The sequence below is a fragment of the Oncorhynchus mykiss genome, chromosome 21 (assembly GCF_013265735.2).
Source record: "Oncorhynchus mykiss isolate Arlee chromosome 21, USDA_OmykA_1.1, whole genome shotgun sequence".
In the NCBI taxonomy this organism is placed as follows: Eukaryota; Metazoa; Chordata; class Actinopteri; order Salmoniformes; family Salmonidae; genus Oncorhynchus; species Oncorhynchus mykiss.
The window spans coordinates 17,153,499-17,172,611 of NC_048585.1; the positions used below are offsets into that span (position 1 = coordinate 17,153,499).

The window sequence follows — 19,113 nt, forward strand, 5'->3', positions numbered from 1 at the left end:
AGAGCCCGGACTTGAACCCAATCGAACATCTCTGGAGAGACCTGAAAATAGCTGTGCTGCGACGCTCCCCATCTAACCTTTATTTCACCTTTATTTAACCAGGTAGGCTAGTTGAGAACAAGTTCTCATTTGCAACTGCGACCTGGCCAAGATAAAGCATAGCAGTGTGAACAGACAACACAGAATTACACATGGAGTAAACAATTAACAAGTCAATAACACAGTAGAAAAAAAGGAGAGTCTATATACATTGTGTGCAAAAGGCTTGAGGAGGTAGGCGAATAATTACAATTTTGCAGATTAACACTGGAGTGATAAATTATCAGATGGTCATGTACAGGTAGAGATATTGGTGTGCAAAAGAGCAGAAAAGTAAATAAATAAAAAACAGTATGGGGATGAGGTAGGTAAAAATGGGTGGGCTATTTACCGATAGACTATGTACAGCTGCAGCGATCGGTTAGCTGCTCAGATAGCAGATGTTTGAAGTTGGTGAGGGAGATTGTAACGACGTTCGTCTGTAGGAGGAGAAGCGGACCAAAAAGCAGCGTGGTGGTTATTCATGTTCTTTAATGGAAAACTGAACGATACATGAAATAACTCAAATCTACAAAACAACAAACGGAACGTGAAAACCTATACAGCCTATCCTGTGACAACAAACACAGTGACAGGAACAATCACCCAACAAACACACAGTGAAACCCAGGCTACCTAAGTATGATTCTCAATCAGAGACAACTATTGACACCTGCCTCTGATTGAGAACCATACTAGGCCGAAAACATAGAAATGCCCCAAAACATAGAAAAACAAACATAGACTGCCCACCCAACTCACGCCCTGACCATACTAAATAAATACAAAACAACGGAAATAGAGGTCAGAACGTGACAGTACCCCCCCCCCAAAGGTGCGGACTCCGGCCGCAAAACCTTGACCTATAGGGGAGGGTCTGGGTGGGCGTCTGTCCGCGGTGGCGGCTCTGGCGCGGGACGCGGACCCCACTTCACCATTGTCTTAGTCCGCCTTATTGTCCGCCTCCGTGGCTTTCTCACCATGGCCACCCTTCTCAATGACCCCACTGGACAGAGGGGCTGCTTGGGACAGAGGGGCAGCTCGGGACAGAGGTGAAGCAGCTGCTCGGGACAGAGGGACAACTGCTCGGGACAGAGGGGCGGCAGCAGCTTGGGACAGAGGGGCGATAGCAGCTCGGGACAGAGGGACGGCAGCTGCTCGGGACAGAGGGGCGGCAGCTGCTCGGGACAGAGGGGCGACAGCTGCTCTGGACAGAGGGGCAGCTGCTCGGGCGGCCCCTGGCTGACTGGCGGCACAGGCGGCCCCTGGCTGACTGGCGGCACTGGCGGCCCCTGGCTGACTGGCGGCACTGGCGGCCCCTGGCTGACTGGCGGCACTGGCGGCCCCTGGCTGACTGGCGGCACTGGCGGCCCCTGGCTGACTGGCGGCACTGGCGGCTCCTGGCAGACGGGCGGCACTGGCGGCGCTGGGCAGACGGGCGGCGCTGGCGGCGCTGGGCAGACGGGCGGCGCTGGCCAGACGGGCGGCGCTGGCGGCGCTGGGCAGACGGACGGCGCTGGCGGCGCTGGGCAGACGGGCGGCGCTGGCGGCGCTGGACAGACGGGCGGCGCTGGCGGCGCTGGACAGACGGGAGGCTCAGCTGGCGCTGGGCAGACGGGAAGCTCCGGCAGCGCTGGACTGAGTAGCTCTCGTAGCGCCGAACAGGCGGGAGACTCCGGCAGCGCCGGAGAAGAGGAAGGCCCTGGTAGCGCCGGAGAGGCGGGAGACTCCGACAGCGGCGCCGGACAGGCGGGAGGCTCCGGCAGCGGCGCCGGACAGGCGGGAGGCTCCGGCAGAGGCGCCGGACAGGCGGGAGGCTCCGGCAGAGGCGCGGGACAGGTGGGAGGCTCCGGGAGAGACAGCCTGGTACGGGGGGCTGCCACCGGAGGGCTGATGCGTGGAGGTGGTGACGGATAGACCGGGCCGTGAAGGCGTACTGGAGATCTTGAGAGCAGGGCTGGCACCAACCGCCCTGGCTGGATCTTCACCCTAGCCCGGCAGATGTGGGGAGCTGGGATGTAGCGCACTGGGCTAAGCACGCGTACTGGGGACACCGTGCGAACAACTGCATAACACGGTGCCTGACCAGCACCACGCCCGCCACAGTTAGCACTGCTAGGAGCACTGTAGTGCTGAGATGGCACAGGACGTGCAAGGCTAGGGAGATGCACAGGAGGCCTGGTGCGTGAGGCTGGCACAGTCTTCACCAGACCCCTCGCACGCACCTCAGGATGAGTATGGAGAGCTGACCCCGGTGCCATTAAATCCCTGACACGCTCCGTCGGGCGAATGTCGTGCCTCATGCACCAAACCAGCAAGTCCCTCATATCACTCTCCTCCAATTTCCCCATTAACTCCTTCACAGTCTCTGCTTCGCTCACCTCCAACACCAGCTCTGGTTCTGAGCTCCTCCTTGGCTCCTCACGATAAACGGGGGGAGTTGGCTCAGGTCTGACTCCTGACTCTGCCCTGTGCCCCCCCCCAAGAAATGTTTGGGGGTGACTCTCGGGCTTCCGTCCGCGCCGCTGTGCTTGCTTCGCCAACCTCATTCTCCTGTAACCTTCCGCGCACTGTTCCATCGAATCCCAGGCGGGCTCCGGCACTCTCCCTGGGTCGACCGCCCACCTGTCTATCTCCTCCCAAGTTGTGTAGTCCAGATTCTGCTCCCATGTCCCAAAATCCTGATCTCGCTGTTGCTGTTCCTGCTGCTGCTGCCTCTGTTCCTTCTCCTGCTGCTGCTGTTGCTGTTGCCCGTTACCACGCCGCTTGGTCCTTGGTGGGTGGGTGATTCTGTAACGACGTTCGTCTGTAGGAGGAGAAGCGGACCAAAAAGCAGCGTGGTGGTTATTCATGTTCTTTAATGGAAAACTGAACGATACATGAAATAACTCAAATCTACAAAACAACAAACGGAACGTGAAAACCTATACAGCCTATCCTGTGACAACAAACACAGTGACAGGAACAATCACCCAACAAACACACAGTGAAACCCAGGCTACCTAAGTATGATTCTCAATCAGAGACAACTATTGACACCTGCCTCTGATTGAGAACCATACTAGGCCGAAAACATAGAAATGCCCCAAAACATAGAAAAACAAACAGACTGCCCACCCAACTCACGCCCTGACCATACTAAATAAATACAAAACAACGGAAATAGAGGTCAGAACGTGACAGAGATAAAAGTCTCCAACTTCAGCGACAGAGCTTGAGAGGATCTGCAGAGAGGAATGGGAGAAACTCCCCAAAAGCTTGTAGCTCCATACCCATGAAGATTCAAGGCTGTAGTCGCTGCCAAAGGTGCTTCAAAAAAGTAATGAGTAAAAGGTCTGAATGCTTATGTAAATATAATATTATATATTTTTTATTTTTATAAATGCGCAAACATTTCTCTAAACCTGTTTTCGCTTTGTCATTATGGGGTATTGTGTGTAGATTAATGAGATAAATATATATATTTTCTAGAATAAGGCTGTTATGTAACAAAATGTGGAAAAAGCCCAGGGGTCTGAATACTTTACGAATGCACTGTATGAACACGATTCCAGTGTAACGGTTTTCTTGGTGAGAAGGAGAGTCGGACCAAAATGCGGCGTGTCTATTGCAATCCATGTTTAATGAAGTAACACACTAAACACAAACACTATCAAAACAATAAACTTAACGAAAACCGAAACAGCCTATACTTGTGTAACCTAACACAGAACAATGACATCAGGACACTAAGGACAATCACCCACAACAAACTCAAAGAATATGGCTGCTTAAATATGGTTCCCAATCAGAGACAACGATAAACACCTGCCTCTGATTGAGAACCACTTCAGACAGCCATAGACTTAGCTAGAACACCCCACTAGCTACAATCCCCATACATACACACCACATACAAAAACCCATGCCACACCCTGGCCTGACCAAATAAATAAAGAAACACAAAATACTTTGACCAGGGTGTGACAGAACCCCCCCCCCTAAGGTGCGGACTCCCGAACGCACCTCAAAACAATAGGGAGGGTCCGGGTGGGCGTCTGTCCATGGTGGCGGCTCCGGCGCGGGACGTGGACCCCACTCAATCAATGTCTTAGTCCCTTCTCCTCGCGTCCCTGGATAGTCCACCCTCGCCGCCGACCATGGCCTAGTAGTCCTCACCCAGAACCCCACTGGACTGAGGAGCAGATCGGGACTGAGGGGCAGCTCGGGACTGAGGCAGCTCGGGACTGAGGGGAAGCTCAGGAGTGAGAGGAAGCTCAGGAGTGAGAGGAAGCTCAGGAGTGAGAGGAAGCTCAGGCAGGTTGATGAATCTACCAGATCCTGGCTGGCTGGTGGTTTCGGCAGATCCTGGCTGACTGGCAGATCCTGGCTGACTGGCAGATCTGGCAGATCCTGGTCGACTGGCAGATCTGGAAGATCCTGGTCGACTGGCAGATCTGGAAGATCCTGGTCGACTGGCAGATCTGGAAGATCCTGGTCGACTGGCAGATCTGGAAGATCCTGGTCGACTGGCAGATCTGGAAGATCCTGGTCGACTGGCAGATCTGGAAGAGTCTGGTCGACTGGCAGATCTGGAAGAGTCTGGTCGACTGGCAGATCTGGAAGAGTCTGGTCGACTGGCAGATCTGGAAGAGTCTGGTCGACTGGCAGATCTGGAAGATCCTGGTCGACTGGCAGATCTGGAAGAGTCTGGTCGACTGGCAGATCTGGAAGAGTCTGGTCGACTGGCAGATCTGGAAGAGTCTGGTCGACTGGCAGATCTGGAAGAGTCTGGTCGACTGGCAGATCTGGAAGAGTCTGGTCGACTGGCAGATCTGGAAGAGTCTGGTCGACTGGCAGATCTGGAAGAGTCTGGTCGACTGGCAGATCTGGAAGAGTCTGGTCGACTGGCAGATCTGGAAGATCCTGGTCGACTGGCAGATCTGGAAGAGTCTGGTCGACTGGCAGATCTGGAAGAGTCTGGTCGACTGGCAGATCTGGAAGAGTCTGGTCGACTGGCAGATCTGGAAGAGTCTGGTCGACTGGCAGATCTGGAAGAGTCTGGTCGACTGGCAGATCTGGAAGAGTCTGGTCGACTGGCAGATCTGGAAGAGTCTGGTCGACTGGCAGATCTGGAAGAGTCTGGTCGACTGGCAGATCTGGAAGAGTCTGGTCGACTGGCAGATCTGGAAGAGTCTGGTTGACTGGCAGATCTGGAAGAGTCTGGTCGACTGGCTGCTCCATGCTGACTGACAGCTCTGGCTGCTCCATGCTGACTGGCAGCTCTGGCTGCTCCATGCTGACTGGCTGCTCCATGCTGACTGGCAGCTCTGGCTGCTCCATGCTGACTGGCTGCTCCATGCTGACTGGCTGCTCTGGCTGCTCCATGCTGACTGGCTGCTCCATGCTGACTGGCTGCTCCATGCTGACTGGCGGCCCTGGCTGCTCCCTGCTGACTGGCGGCCCTGGCTGCTCCATGCTGACTGGCGGCCCTGGCTGCTCCATGCTGACTGGCGGCCCTGGCTGCTCCATGCTGACTGGCGGCCCTGGCTGCTCCATGCTAACTGGCATCTCTGGCGGCTCCTTGCAGACTGGCAGCTCTGGCGGCTCCTTGCAGACTGGCAGCTTTGGCGGCATCCTGCAGACAGGCAGCTCTGGCGGCTCCTTGCAGACTGGCAGCTCCTTGCAGACTGGCAGCTCCTTGCAGACTGGCAGCTCCTTGCAGACTGGCAGCTCCTTGCAGACTGGCAGCTCTATGCTAACTGGCAGCTCTATGCTAACTGGCAGCTCTATGCTAACTGGCAGTTCTGAACAGGCGGGAGACTCCGGCAGCGCTGTAGAGAAGGAAGGCTCTAACAGCGCTAAACAGGCGGGAGACTCCGACAGCGCTGGAGAGGAGGAGGGCTCCGACAGCGCTGGACAGGCGAGGCGCACTGTAGGCCTGATGCGTGGTGCTGGCACTGGTGGTACTGGGCCGAGGACACGCACAGGAAGCCTGGTGCGGGGAGCTGCTACCGGAGGGCTGGGGTGTGGAGGTGGTACTGGAAAAACCGGACCGTGCAGGCGCACTGGAGCTCTTGAGCAACGAGCCTGCCCAACCTTACCTGGTTGAATGCTCACGGTCGCCCTGCCAGTGCGGCGAGGTGGACTAACCCGCACTGGGCTATGCAGGCGAACCGGAGACACCGAGCGCAAGGCTGGTGCCATGTAAGCCGGCCCAAGGAGACGCACTGGGGACCAGCTGCGTAGAGCCGGCTTCATGGCATTAGGCTCGACGCTCAATCTAGCCCGGCCGACACGCGGAGCTGGAATATACCGCACCGGGCTATGCACCCGCACTGGAGACACCGTGCGCACCACTGCATAATACGGTGCCTGTCCGGTCTCTCTAGCCCCCCGGTAAGCACAGGGAGTTTGCACAGGTCTCCTACCTGGCGTAGCCATACTCCCTGTTAGCCCCCCCCCAATAAATTTTTGGGGCTGCCTCTCGGGCTTCCTTCCGCGCCGCCGTGCCTGCTTCGCCAACTCCATTCTCTGATAACCCTCCGCGCACTGCTCCATCGAATCCCAGGCGGGCTCCGGCACTCTCCCTGGGTCGGCCGCCCACCTGTCGATCTCCTCCCAAGTCGTATACTCCATACTGTACTCCTCTTTGGGCTGCTCCTGTTGTTTCTTCTCCCGCTGCACCTTAGTGCGGCTACACTCCCCTGGTTTAGCCCAGGGTCCTCTCCCGTCGAGGATTTCCTCCCATGTCCAGAAATCCTTATTGCGCTTCTCCTCGCGCTGCTCCTGCCTGTTGACACGCTGCTTGGTCCTTTTGTGGTGGGTGATTCTGTAACGGTTTTCTTGGTGAGAAGGAGAGTCGGACCAAAATGCGGCGTGTCTATTGCAATCCATGTTTAATGAAGTAACACACTAAACACAAACACTATCAAAACAATAAACTTAACGAAAACCGAAACAGCCTATACTTGTGTAACCTAACACAGAACAATGACATCAGGACACTAAGGACAATCACCCACAACAAACTCAAAGAATATGGCTGCCTAAATATGGTTCCCAATCAGAGACAACGATAAACACCTGCCTCTGATTGAGAACCACTTCAGACAGCCATAGACTTAGCTAGAACACCCCACTAGCTACAATCCCCATACATACACACCACATACAAAAACCCATGCCACACCCTGGCCTGACCAAATAAATAAAGAAACACAAAATACTTTGACCAGGGTGTGACATCCAGTAACCTTTTCTTCTACTTGAACTCACTCCCCATCGGACACATTTCTCTAATGAGCAGCCTGTCTCTGCACTTGATTAGTAGGCCTCATCATGAATTATGATGCAGTTCCTCAACTCCACATGTCCAAACGTTCTTTGTCTGAGCCACAAAGTTTTTCTAATGAACTAAAATTGTTAACTTACTTCTCCTACTTAGTAATGCGAAAGCCACTCACTTTCGGCAGCCATATATTGAAAATGACAAATTACCTGTTTATATATATATTTTTTACTGCCTCTATGTGGGAAGACTCCATTACCTCCTATTAGTCTATTAGCTTCAAACTAACCTGGACAGTGTCATTATAACCGCCTCCGATACTCCTTTTAATGACTCTTCTCCATTAAAGGATTCTTATCAGTCTGATTCCGACACGCTCACTGGAAGTGTGTGTGTGTGTGCCTGCGTGTGTTTGTGCCTGCGTGTGTTTGTGCCTGCGTGTGTTTGTGCCTGCGTGCGTGCTCCACCTGTGTACGTGCCTGTGCACATGCGTGTGTGTGGGACAAAGTAGTATCAGCTTCGTGCTGCTTTATGCTGGCGTGGTCTACTTCTTTGAGGCTTGGGATGTGTGACTGGATGGAGATGCTTGGCTAGCTTGGATAATTATCCCTTGGCGTAGAGTCATTAGTGTGAACGTCCAGCGTTTTCTGTAACTAACGAGCAAATATTAGCGCACATGTTAGTCTTAGCCAATTAAGCCTGCACCGATGAAAGGACTCGGAGGTTGGCTTTTTCAGACTGTTTATGTTGAGCTAGCTAATTGATCCCAAGTGTGTGTGTGCGGGTGCGTGTCAACCAGGCAACGACAAACGAGGCTGAATGTAGTTTTCTCTATTCATTTCAGAAAACCGCTGGCTTTCTCAGGCAATGTTGAGTGTCGTGAGGAGTGTCTTGGCTCCATGTGGCTCTTGCACGCGCTCAGTGAACGTGTTAGGAGGAGACGTGGTCCAGTCTGTCTCCAGACACCCCCTCCTCACTCCTTCTCAATCCGTCCGGCCAACATCGCGGTTACAGCGTAGTCCTCCGTGAACTGCCCATGTCCTTGCTGCACCCGAGGGTGCGTGTGTGTGTGTACGTGCGTGTGTGTGTGTGTGTGTGTGTGTGTGTGTGTGTGTGTGTGTACACAATCTGGTGTAGGAGATGAAATATCCCTGCACACACGCCTCATTTCTGTATGAAAGCCCAGAAGACGTCCTCCCTCCCTCAGGAGTTACATCACTTAAAAACATTTACCCCAGTACTCTACAAGCCTCTGTGTGTGTGAAACCACCTTAACACACATTCACATCCATCCACTTAGAACACACACACTTTCTCACACACAAACACACACACACACTTCAGGAGGTGGGGAGTGTAGCCATAGTGCTTCAACGCTAACATGAAGAGACCTCCTCATGATGTCTGTCAGGCCATCTTAATGTTGTGGAGCGACACTCACACTAAGGTCACACTGTCTCACCCCTCAGGGATCTGAGTATATGAGAGATACAGTAGAAACTAAGACAGACAGAGTGTGTATATGTGTGCGAGCCTGTGTGTAAGCTCTGCAAAGACTGCAGCCTGTCTCTCGGGAGGTGAGCAGATGCTGGAGCACCGCTGTCAGAACTGTCTATCGCTAACACCTAGCTCATCGCTAATGGCCTGGCGCTAACTATCGAGCCTCACACCACCAGCAGATCACAGGTCTGTGGTTCATGTAGCGTTAGCCCCATGTTGCAGCGCCGGGGGTGGCAGGCAGGTGGTGCTAACCAGTGAACCGGCTCCATGTCCCCAAGGCGTCCATCTGTCAGCTAGGCTGGATAGGCTAGCTCATTAGCGCCTGGCTTGCTCGTGCTCTGACAGGAAGCTTGCACAGCGGATGAAAGAGAGAGTTGGTTACAACACTACTGATGCTTTTGTGTCACACACACACACACACACACACACACACACACACACACACACACACACACACACACACACACACACACACACACTGTATTAGGGGAGTACACACACATGCACTGTATTAAGGGAGTACACACCCTTGTGCATGTGAGACACATAGACATACGCAGAGAGTGAAGAAGTGCTTGAATTGACAAAATAAGACAAATAATACAAGCACACTGAAGAATAGAAACAACATAGGAACACAGTTTCCACACAACTCTAACACTGTCTGAAAACTTTACAATGCACATTGATTTAAACCCCTATCAAAGACCTGCTGTGTTCAGAAATCTGTGTTTTACATCTTTCTCTCTCGCTCTTCCCTCCCGCCCTTTCTCCATAGCCTGATGACATCCATTACTACTATGCCAAAGAAAACGTGAGTACATTTCTACTGTTACTTCCTCCATGTGCAGTGAAGAGACGTGATCTGAGTCATATTGAGTCTGTATATTCAACAAAATCCCACCTGCACCCTCTGTCTTTGTAGCCATGGTTACTACACCTGTTGTAAAGCGTATTGATAGCCGTAAAGGATCCCCCACATCCCCCAGCTGTGGCCCAGGCTCTAGAGCCCTGAAAAGACACAAAACAGTTGCTATAGTACGCTAGGGTTAGTGTGTGTTTTTGTTAGCATGTGTGTTTGTAAGCGTGCATATTCAAATGAGCGTGCATGCATGTTATGTCTAGTGTGTGTGCGTGCGTGTGTGCGCGCGTGCGTGTGAGAGATTATCTCAAGAACACGTATCTGTGCCTGTGATATCGGCTGCATCCCTCTGAAGCCTCTGAAGTCATCTGTCTGATTTGATACTGGGGATCAGATAGTAATTCCACAGGGGATGTGGTGATAGAACACATGCAGGCAGGCACACACCTCTCCTGAACAACTGATGTCATTCTGGCTTTGACGGGCCAAGACACAGGAGATCAGTACTGTCAGGCATCTGAACACACGCCAGTATTATTCACAGCCACAGGAGATGGAGCAAGCGCCACACAGACACACGCATGTGTTATCATACAACGCACCATAATGCAAAGTGACAGACACACACACACACACACAATACTTTGTATTCACCAAATCCATGCAGTATACTCTCCATTGACCTCCAATTTGCGTCAATAATATCTAATTATTTTCGTCTTTTTCCCTTATAGCTGGACTCAAATGATACAGAGGTCAAGAAGCCAAACCGGCTTTATCCAGAGTTTAAGGAAGACGAGCAATTTAGACGCCTCATCTCTTACAACACCACAGCAGTCCACATACCCACGGACATATACGAGGGCTGTGAGTACACACACACACGCATTGTACAGTATTTATAGCATGTTTCCATGACATTTTGGTCAGTCAGTTTCTCAGAATGTGTGTAGTAGTCAGCTGATGGCCTGGCCAATGCTTGCAGTCTAAATTTAGCACTGCCTAGCCCAACCAATGGGCAGCAGACCTGGCCTCCGAGTCACCCCGGTCACCAGCTGCTCCTCGCTCTCCCACCCACAACCTCATGAGAGAATCACACTGAATGTCAATGAAACTGCCATGATTTTTTTTTCTTGTGTGAATAATTTCTGGGTCTTTCTCAGTCTTTCTGCTTCCATGTCTTTCTCTAGTCTTAATCTTGCTCTATCATGCTCTTCTTTAATGCTGGTCTGATCCGCCCTCGACTCGGTCTGTCACTCGTCCTACCACCCTCGGCTCGGTCTGTCACTCCTCTTATCGCCCTCGGCTCGGTCTGTCACTCCTCTTATCGCCCTCGGCTCTGTCTGTCACTCCTCTTATTGCCCTCGGCTCTGTCTGTCACTCCTCTTATCGCCCTCGGCTCTGTCTGTCACTCCTCTTATCGCCCTCGGCTCGGTCTGTCACTCCTCTTATCGCCCTCGGCTCGGTCTGTCACTCCCCTTATTGCCCTCGGCTCGGTCTGTCACTCCCCTTATTGCCCTCGGCTCTGTCTGTCACTCCTCTTATCGCCCTCGGCTCTGTCTGTCACTCCTCTTATCGCCCTCGGCTCGGTCTGTCAGTCCCCTTATTGCCCTCGGCTCGGTCTGTCACTCCTCTTATTGCCCTCGGCTCGGTCTGTCACTCCTCTTATCGCCCTCGGCTCGGTCTGTCACTCCTCTTATCGCCCTCGGCTCGGTCTGTCACTCCTCTTATTGCCCTCGGCTCGGTCTGTCACTCCCCTTATTGCCCTCGGCTCGGTCTGTCACTCCCCTTATTGCCCTCGGCTCTGTCTGTCACTCCTCTTATCGCCCTCGGCTCTGTCTGTCACTCCTCTTATCGCCCTCGGCTCTGTCTGTCACTCCCCTTATTGCCCTCGGCTCGGTCTGTCACTCCTCTTATTGCCCTCGGCTCGGTCTGTCACTCCTCTTATCGCCCTCGGCTCGGTCTGTCACTCCTCTTATCGCCCTCGGCTCGGTCTGTCACTCCTCTTATCGCCCTCGGCTCTGTCTGTTACTCCTCTTATCGCCCTCGGCTCTGTCTGTCACTTCTCTTATCGCCCTCGGCTCGGTCTGTCACTCCTCTTATCGCCCTCGGCTCTGTCTGTCACTCCCCTTATTGCCCTCGACTCGGTCTGTCACTCCTCTTATCGCCCTCGGCTCTGTCTGTCACTCCCCTTATCGCCCTCGACTCGATCTGTCACTCCTCTTATCGCCCTCGGCTCTGTCTGTCACTCCTCTTATCGCCCTCGACTCTGTCTGTCACTCCTCTTATCGCCCTCGGCTCTGTCTGTCACTCCTCTTATCGCCCTCGACTCTGTCTGTCACTCCTCTTATCACTCGTTCTCTCCTCTTTCTGCTTTAATTTCATTCTCTTTTACACTAGAACAGCTGGGCCTTGAGGGAACCCTCCTTCAAGCTAAGGAGCAGTCACTTTGACTACAACATTCTAACAGTGTAATTAATGCTTTAATATATGCTATTGTGAAAACAATCGTTTGGTTATGTTTATGAAGGTCTAAGGTACTTTTTATTTCATTAGTTTGTGACTAGGCTATATGTAAAAACATAACATTAAAATGTTCAATGCATTTTATTAATGGAATACCTTTGATACAATTATGAAGCAGAAGGCATTTGTGTTGGAACACAGTAACAGCTTCTTTTTATGACGACAAAAACAATACCCCACAATACCACATTCACCAAGACGCATGAACAGTAAGACACGAGGTCAAATGATAGAAACAGCAGTATCCTAAACATCATTATAAGTGACAAGTGTGCTTGAGAAACAGTGAAAATCAGCAAAAAGCAATAATGGCATTATAATGAATATAAAACTGTCCATATGACAGCAGTAAAAAATATTCAGGTATTTATACGTTGGATACCATGGCAAATTTCTGTTTCATCAAAATGGAGGTAAAGCATGATCTCTCGGAAGCGATCCCATGACATGGTTTCTCCAAAGAAAAGTATCTCACCAGAAGCTCTCCATACACACACTCTTTCCACCGAATGCTCCACGGAGATACAGGATTGAAATGAACACTTCCAGCTCATCAACATACAGATTCCAGGCAGTGTCTCCTTGCTCCGTGTGCACCTTAGCCACGGTACAGTCCCTGAATGCTGTAGCATGTCCGTGTCACATAAACAACAGAAGCTGGTGAGTGTATTGCTGATGTTGTTTTTTGCTTGAGATGTAGAGCCTGCTATCTCAGTGATGACATTTTGTGCTGATAATCAGCCCGTAGTATTGTCACCGTCTCGTTCCATCTAAATGGTGTCGTCCCTTCCTCTCTCCTATCTCACTGTTTCATTTTGGTGGTGGCGTGGGCGTGCACCACATTCTTGCTTTTTTGCTTAGGCCTCGGAGGTGTCTATGTTCGTTATGCCACTAGGTGTCCATCTTCGTTATGCCACAAGGTGTCCATGTTCATTATGCCACTAGGTGTCCATGTTCATTATGCCACAAGGTGTCCATGTTCATTATGCCACAAGGTGTCCATGTTCATTATGCCACTAGGTGTCCATGTTCATTATGCCACTAGGTGTCCATGTTCATTATGCCACTAGGTGTCCATGTTCGTAATGCCACTAGGTGTCCATGTTCGTTATGCCACAAGGTGTCCATGTTCATTATGCCACAAGGTGTCCATGTTCATTATGCCACAAGGTGTCCATGTTCATTATGCCACAAGGTGTCCATGTTCATTATGCCACTAGGTGTCCATGTTCATTATGCCACTAGGTGTCCATGTTCATTATGCCACTAGGTGTCCATGTTCATTATGCCACAAGGTGTCCATGTTCATTATGCCACTAGGTGTCCATGTTCATTATGCCACTAGGTGTCCATGTTCATTATGCCACAAGGTGTCCATGTTCATTATGCCACTAGGTGTCCATGTTCATTATGCCACTAGGTGTCCATGTTCGTTATGCCACTAGGTGTCCATGTTCATTATGCCACAAGGTGTCCATGTTCATTATGCCACTAGGTGTCCATGTTCATTATGCCACTAGGTGTCCATGTTCATTATGCCACTAGGTGTCCATGTTCATTATGCCACTAGGTGTCCATGTTCATTATGCCACTAGGTGTCCATGTTCATTATGCCACTAGGTGTCCATGTTCATTATGCCACTAGGTGTCCATGTTCGTAATGCCACTAGGTGTCCATGTTCATTATGCCACTAGGTGTCCATGTTCATTATGCCACAAGGTGTCCATGTTCATTATGCCACTAGGTGTCCATGTTCATTATGCCACTAGGTGTCCATGTTCATTATGCCACTAGGGAGGGGGGGTGGGTCCAGGAATGATTCATCCCTCTCTTTTCCTCTCGCTCTGGTGGTCTCATTCTCTCTCTTTTTCTGTCCCCTCTTTTTTTCGCTTTCTCCCTTCTCTCGCTCTTTCTCTTTCTCTCCTTTTCACTCACACACACACTTTCTCACTCTCTATCTTTCTCTCACTGTGGCTCTGAGTGGCTAATGGGGGATTTAGCGACGCACCCCACAGTCACAGCCTGTCTGTCCCTTCGTATTTTCATCGGATTGTTTATGGCGGTGAGCTTCTGTGTTACTCATCCCTCTATCCCTCTACCTCTCCCTACATTCCTCTATCCCTCTACCTCTCCCTCCATTCCTCTATCCCTCTACCTCTCCCTACATTCCTCTATCCCTCTACCTCTCCCTCCATTCCTCTATCCCTCTACCTCTCCCTACATTCCTCTATCCCTCTACCTCTCCCTACATTCCTCTATCCCGCCACCTCTCCCTACATTCCTCTATCCCTCTACCTCTCCCTACATTTCTCTATCCCTCTACCTCTCCCTACATTCCTCATTCCCTCTACCTCTCCCTACATTCCTCTATCCCTCTACCTCTCCCTACATTCCTCTATCCCTCTACCTCTCCCTACATTCCTCTCTCCCTCCATTCCTCTATCCCTCTACCTCTCCCTCCATTCCTATATCCCTCTACCTCTCCCTACATTCCTCTATCCCTCTACCTCTCCCTACATTCCTCTATCTCTCTACCTCTCCCTACATTCCTCTATCCCTCTACCTCTTCCTACATTCCTCTATCCCTCTACCTCTTCCTACATTCCTCTATCCCTCTACCTCTCCCTACATTCCTCTATCCCTCTACCTCTCCCTATATTCCTCTATCCCTCTCTCTCTCTCCTAGGATGGGCTGCCACATCAATGCTACTTCAGCTGGCTGGTGCTGTCAGCGTTGCCATGGAGGTGTGTGTGTGTGTGGGCACCAGAGCGGGCTGGGTGGTGGTGTGTGTGTGTGTGTAGATAGGCGGGGTGGTAAGTTGATTACAGGACATTGTCTAGACTAAGCCAAGTGTCCTTGTGGGTTTGATGGCTGAATCAAGGTTTGATGAGGTGTCCCACCATCCCGCTCTCTTTCAATCTCTCTTTCTCTCACATTCTCTATTCTAATGTATCTTTTTACCCATATTTTCCTCCTTTGACTTTCACACTCCTCTCCTTTCTCTCTTTGTTTTGGCTTGTTCACTCTCTCCATCTCCTCCTCTCTCTCTGTCTCTTTTCCATCTACCCCTCTGTCTCTTCGTCTTTTCCCCATGTCCCCCCCCTCTCTCTGTCTCTTCTCCATCTCCCCTCTCTCCATTTCTTCCCTCGCTCCCATCCTTCTTCTCTCTCCCTCTCTTCCTGCTCTCTCTCTCTCTGCTCTCCAGTTCAGTCTAATAATAGCAGGGTGTAGAGACTGTCACTCCTCCACAGTGGGGCCTGCTGATTGGAGTCTTTCTCCCTGCTGATTTGGTGTGGGTGGGGAATAGGGACGTGTATGTGTGTGTGTGTGTGTGTGTGCGCGTGCCTATTGGTATGGGTTTGAGATTGAAATAGTGTATGTGTGTGCATTTGCATCATGCAAGTGTGTGTGTGTGTGTGTGTGTGTGTGTGTGTGTGTGTGTGTGTGTGTGTGTGTGTGTGTGTGTGTGTGTGTGTGTGTGTGTGTGTGTGTGTGTGTGTGTGTGTGTGTGTGTGTGTTCTCAGTCATTAGGAGGATTGGCGTGTGTAGTGGAACTCTGAATCGCCTGATGCCCGTTAGCGTCAACCCTGTGTGTCACCTGTCAACTCCATACATACACTGGCCCAGACGAGCTCAGACACTCTGAGGGTGTGTGTGTTTATTAGGGTGTGTGTATGAGTATGCAAAAACAAAAGTGTGTGTGTAATCTGTCTGTGGTGATGTCACAGTCCCTGTGGCAAAGCTCATAGCGTACAAATATTATTTTTTTTCTCGTTTGCACTGCTCGATACGTTGGGCCTGTCGTCTGTAAAGCTGAGAAGAACACATTTCTTTATCACTTTCTTTCTCTCCATATCTCTCCCTTCTGTTTATCTCTCTCTCCCTCCTCTGTTTATCTCCAAATCTCTCCCTCTCTTCTCTGCTTCTCTCCATATCTCATATTACATGAAATCAAAAATAAATATCCATTTAAAGGTTGTAATGAACAAAATAGGGAAAACGCCAAGGGGGATGAATAGTATTCACTCTGGGATGTGTTAACACTGTTATTAAAGCTACTTCCTTCACTCTGGGATGTGTTAACACTGTTATTAAAGCTACTTCCTTCACTCTGGGACATGGTCACACTGTTATTAAAGCTACCTAATAACAGTGTGACATATCCCAGAGTGAAGGAAGTAGCTTTAATAACAGTGTGACATATCCCAGAGTGAAGGAAGTAGCTTTAATAACAGTGTGACATATCCCAGAGTGAAGGAAGTAGCTTTAATAACAGTGTGACATATCCCAGAGTGAAGGACGTAGCTTTAATAACAGTGTGACATATCCCAGAGTGAAGGACGTAGCTTTAATAACAGTGTGAACATATCCCAGAGTGAAGGAAGTAGCTTTAATAACAGTGTGAACACATCCCAGAGTGAAGGAAGTAGCTTTAATAACAGTGTTAACACATCCCAGAGTGAAGGAAGTAGCTTTAATAACAGTGTGACATATCCCACAGGGAGGAACCACACAATCATAGGACTGTGACAATAACTCATTAATTCTCTCACACACACGTGAACACACGCACAAACACACACACGAGGCAAAGGGGTGTTTGATAATCCCAAAGCCCTAACCGTTGTGTGTGTGTGGGTGTCTCTTACCCTCCAGCTGCAATTATTCATTGAATAGCCCAAGCAAGAGCAGACATGCACACACACACACACACACACACACACACACACACACACACACACCGCTACTCACACACAATTCTCCACTCAGTAACAAACCTCCTGGAAAACTCTCAACCTCATATTACCCTTTTGGCAGAGCCTGAAGCCTGGGATAAAATTTGGGCTCTCGCCTAGCCCGAGGAAGGCCCGAGTTGCGATGATTGGTGATATGTGATAGTCAGCTGACGGCTCAATGCGAATATACAGAATTGATCATCTTGAGAACCTGTTTCTTGTGTGAAAATAGCTTTAGGCTAAACTAGTGGGCAAAATCCTAACATGACATCTTCATTCAAATCTCCACGCAAATCTCCCACTGACTTCAATGCAAGATTGAAGCAAAAACCAAATGCGCTTGCAAATCTCAAGGAAATGAGGCGAAAAGGAGGGAAGTGTTGGTACAGGGCCCAGGGAGTGCAGTAGTAGTGAATGGTGAGTATTGTTGAGTGAAAGGCTCTCTCTGATAGGATGATTGCAGGCTCTCACCACAGCCCCTTTCTGATACTGTAATCACAGCCAAGTGGAGTAATTACAGTGCTGATAGGACCACGGCAGCTGGCCAAGACACAGAATGACTGTGTCATGTCATCTCTGTGATAGTCCCAGTTTTCTGATGGTTTCTTCTTCTCCTCATTTCTCTTCATTAGTTCATCCTTTTGTTCTCCTCCATTCACTCCAGTCTCAGGAAACTCCTCTGTCAACTCTCTTCTCTCCTCCACTTGGTCGTTTTCACGTCCTCTCTGTCTGTCTGTCCGATCCCCTCATCCCTCTCTCCTCCTGACCCTCCTATGCCCTCTCCATCTCTTCTCTTGACCCTCCTATGCCCTCTCCCTCTTGTTTCTCTCCATTCACCTGTTACAGAAAAATACACATGATTTCACGTGTGGAAAATCACATGATTTCCCATTCATTTTTACATGTGAAAACAACATGTTTTTGGAACACTTCAGATGTGATCACGTTTTCACAGTTTCTCATAGTTGTGTTACTGTTCAACTGATATTATAGGTGAATGTGACAGTGTTCATCTTGTTCTCTTTCCTTTCTCCCATGCCTTGTTCTCTTTCCTTTCTCCCATGCCTTGTTCTCTTTCCTTTCTCCCATGCCTTGTTCTCTTTCCTTTCTCCCATCCCTTGTTCTCTTTCCTTTCTCCCATGCCTTGTTCTCTTTCCTTTCTCCCATGCCTTGTTCTCTTTCCTTTCTCCCATGCCTTGTTCTCTTTCCTTTCTCCCATGCCTTGTTCTCTTTCCTTTCTCCCATGCCTTGTTCTCTTTCCTTTCTCCCATGCCTTGTTCTCTTTCCTTTCTCCCATGCCTTGTTCTCTTTCCTTTCTCCCATGCCTTGTTCTCTTTCCTTTCTCCCATCCCTTGTTCTCTTTCCTTTCTCCCATGCCTTGTTCTCTTTCCTTTCTCCCATGCCTTGTTCTCTTTCCTTTCTCCCATGCCTTGTTCTCTTTCCTTTCTCCCATGCCTTGTTCTCTTTCCTTTCTCCCATGCCTTGTTCTCTTTCCTTTCTCCCATCCCTTGTTCTCTTTCCTTTCTCCCATGCCTTGTTCTCTTTCCTTTCTCCCATGCCTTGTTCTCTTTCCTTTCTCCCATGCCTTGTTCTCTTTCCTTTCTCCCATGCCTTGTTCTCTTTCCTTTCTCCCATCCCTTGTTCTCTTTCCTTTCTCCCATGCCTTGTTCTCTTTCCTTTCTCCCATGCCTTGTTCTCTTTCCTTTCTCCCATGCCTTGTTCTCTTTCCTTTCTCCCATGCCTTGTTCTCTTTCCTTTCTCCCATGCCTTGTTCTCTTTCCTTTCTCCCATCCCTTGTTCTCTTTCCTTTCTCCCATGCCTTGTTCTCTTTCCTTTCTCCCATGCCTTGTTCTCTTTCCTTCCTCTCATGCCTTGTTCTCTTTCCTTTCTCCCATGCCTTGTTCTCTTTCCTTTCTCCCATCCCTTGTTCTCTTTCCTTTCTCCCATCCCTTGTTCTCTTTCCTTTCTCCCATGCCTTGTTCTCTTTCCTTTCTCCCATGCCTTGTTCGCTCCTCTTCTTCTCTTTCTATTTATCCTTTATCTCTTCTCTTTTAATCATCCTCCTCATTCCCTTCATCCTCTCCTTTCATGTTCTCTGCTCTTTATTTTCTGGTGATAATGACCAGGCTATTCTCTGTC

The 19,113-nt window shown here is 50.1% G+C and overlaps 1 protein-coding gene across 4 annotated transcripts in view; it reads left to right on the plus strand.

Moving 5' to 3' along the window:
• The window catches only part of LOC110499865 (voltage-dependent calcium channel subunit alpha-2/delta-1), a 158,324-nt gene that overhangs the window by 64,530 nt on the left and 74,681 nt on the right, over positions 1 to 19,113 (plus strand). For all 4 annotated transcript variants that reach the window (XM_036957129.1, XM_036957130.1, XM_036957131.1 and 1 more), the window contains exons 5-6: positions 9,627 to 9,662; positions 10,445 to 10,577. In XM_036957129.1, the coding sequence (XP_036813024.1) occupies positions 9,627 to 9,662; positions 10,445 to 10,577 (169 nt within the window). The remainder of the gene's footprint in view (positions 1 to 9,626; positions 9,663 to 10,444; positions 10,578 to 19,113) is intronic.